The sequence below is a fragment of the Chionomys nivalis genome, chromosome 4 (genome assembly GCF_950005125.1).
Source record: "Chionomys nivalis chromosome 4, mChiNiv1.1, whole genome shotgun sequence".
NCBI classification, from domain to species: Eukaryota; Metazoa; Chordata; class Mammalia; order Rodentia; family Cricetidae; genus Chionomys; species Chionomys nivalis.
In genome coordinates this window covers 19,512,335-19,515,089 of record NC_080089.1, presented here as the reverse complement: position 1 = coordinate 19,515,089, position 2,755 = coordinate 19,512,335, and the positions used below count along the sequence as shown (strand labels likewise).

Below are 2,755 nucleotides of genomic sequence, written 5' to 3'. Positions count from 1 at the left end.
CTGGTGCTGCCATTGTGGGAATCAGGGTAGAGTTTCCTCTGGAAGCGAGATCAAGATATACCACTCTTGGGCATATTCCCAAAGGACTCAAAATCCTAATGCAGAGATAGTTGCTTATCATGTTCATTGCTGGTCTATTCACAGTATCTAGGAATTGGAAGCAATCTAGATGCCCAATGACTGATGAACAGATAACAAAAACATGGTATGCATATGCAACAGAATATCATTCGTATGTTTAGAAAAAATAATATTATAAAAATTATAGGTAAATGATAGATTTATTAAATAATTCTCCAGCTGAGGTAATCTGATCCCCCCAAACAAACATGTCACATCTTTTCTTTATGTAGACGTTAGATTTTAAGCTTTCATTAGATATGATACAATCAGAATAACCACAAAGTTAGGGGCCTAATAAGTTGCTGGAGGGTGGGAGAGAATCTTCTAAGAAGGTGAAATAGAATATAATGTTATGAAAAAAGTAAAAGGAAACTAGGGAAGGATTATGATGGTTTGACCTTTAACAATTATACACTTAAGACTTTAGTATATAAAACATATAAAGAAGTACTAAAACCTGGAAATCAAGGAAAGAAAAAAACCATTTAAAAATGAAGTGGAGGACTAAGCAGAAAATTCTCAAAAGATGAAACAGAAATGGCTGAGAAATTTAAAAAATGTTTTACATATTTAGTCATCAGGAAAACAAAAATCAGAACTCTTTGAGATTTTATTTTATATGATTTAGAACAGCCAAGATCAACAAAATATCTAAAAAATTTATTATATATTTTTATTTATTTTTGTGTACATGTATGAATGCATGCAACATATGTGTTTGGTACATACACAATCATAGAGTGTATGTGAATCTTAGAGAATATCTTGCAGAAGTCAGTCCTTTCCTTTTACCTTGTGGTCAGGGTTTTAAGTGAGGTCCTAGACTTAGAGGCAAGTGGGTTTGCATAGAGAGCTATTTATTGGTCCAGATACTATTCTATGCATGTGAGAAAACTGAAAACAGTTTCTACATTAATATTTCTAAATTTTTACATTTTCTGAGAATATACAAGAATAAAATGTGCTGATTTGGAAATTTTTTCTTTGCACTACGCTCTGCAAAATCTGAACAATGAAAATGTTATTAAAGAAGTAAAACCTTGTATTATTGTTGACACAAGGAAAATCCAGAATTCAGACACATTAAAACATATGTTCAATTTGTTGAAGTATGATTTCAGAAAAGTATAGTAAAAGAAATCTCAGATATTTACTTTAGAAAAAATATAGTCATCTGGACTAGTTCTATATATGCAAACCATAAACAAAGGATACATTATGCAAGTGAAATGATCGAAGTTAAAAGATTTTTAATGGCAACTTTCATGTCTTTGTTCCTTAAACTGTAGATAAAAGGGTTTATCATTTGAGGAAACACAGAATACATCACTGAAGCCACTGCAGATTTTCTTGGTAAGGCACTCGTTGTAGAGCTGATGCATACCATAGAACCAGCCCCATAAAATAAGGAAACCACTGATAAGTGAGTCCCACAGGTAGAAAAGGCTTTGCACTTTCCCTCCAGTGATGCTATTCTCAAGACTGTAGACACAATATGATAATAAGAATAAATGATTCCACAAAGAGGAACACCACCAAATATACAAATTGCAACCAAGAGCATGATGTGATCAATGAGGGTGTCAGAACAGGACAGCTTGATGACCTGAACAAGTTCACAGAAGAAGTGGGGGATTTCCAGATTTGTGCAGAAGGACAGCCGCTGCACCATCAAAGTGTGCATCAAGGCACCAATAACACTAATGAACAGAGAAATCAGTGAGAGCAGAACACATAAATTAGGTTTCATAATAATATTATACCTCAAGGGGTGACAAATAGCTACATAGCGGTCATAGGCCATTGCCGCAAGGAGAAAATTTTCAAAGTATGTAAAAACAAGTGCAAAGAAGAGCTGTGTGAGGCAGGCTGTGTAGGTGATGCTCTGATCATTTGCTCGGATGTTCACCAGCATCTTGATGACTGTGACTGTGCTGCAACAGATGTCATTAAAGGACAAGTTAGAGAGGAAGAAGTACATGGGCGTATGGAGGTGGGACTCAAAGCTTATAACTAGAATTATGAGCAGGTTTCCCAGGACGGTGACCAAGATTATGAACAAGAAGAGGCTGAAGATGAGCGACTGGAGATTTGGGTCATCTGTAAATCCCAGAAGAAGGAATTGTAACACAAATGTTAGGTTTTTGGGCTCCATGTTGCTTGTCAAACTTTGAGGAAAAATGGGACAAATTGAATTCTAATTAATTAATTTTTAATGAGGAAAAACAATATCACAGTGCACCTGAAGAAAAATAAAAATTATGTCAATTATTATTGTCTTACTGAATGTCAGTTGTTGATGAGAATGAATAGTTAGCATTTTAACAGATATGTTAACAAATGTTTTATATTTCCTTTTTATTGATTAAATTTTTTCTTTGACAACTTTATTCTTCTATAATGTATTCTGGTTACTTTTACCCCACTATACCTCTCTCCCACCCTGTCACACACTGACTCATTCCACTCTGTCCCTGTTCCATGTTCATGTCTTTTTGCTTGTTTGTTTGTTTGTTTGTTTGATGAGCCACCCAGTTTAACCAAAGCCATCTGTGTGTCCTCGGTTTGTAAACCCAGTGAGTTCACCAGTTGGGCTACAGATGAAGTTGGGTCTTGGCTATAAAATTTCAAT

At 34.8% G+C, this 2,755-nt stretch overlaps 1 protein-coding gene across 1 annotated transcript; it reads right to left on the bottom strand.

Moving 5' to 3' along the window:
• Window positions 1-1,339: 1,339 nt before the first annotated feature.
• Window positions 1,340-2,278, bottom strand: LOC130873391 (olfactory receptor 7G2-like). Its single transcript, XM_057768201.1, has one exon. It carries the CDS (start codon window positions 2,276-2,278, stop codon window positions 1,340-1,342), a length of 939 nt encoding a protein of 312 aa, XP_057624184.1.
• Window positions 2,279-2,755: the final 477 nt, after the last annotated feature.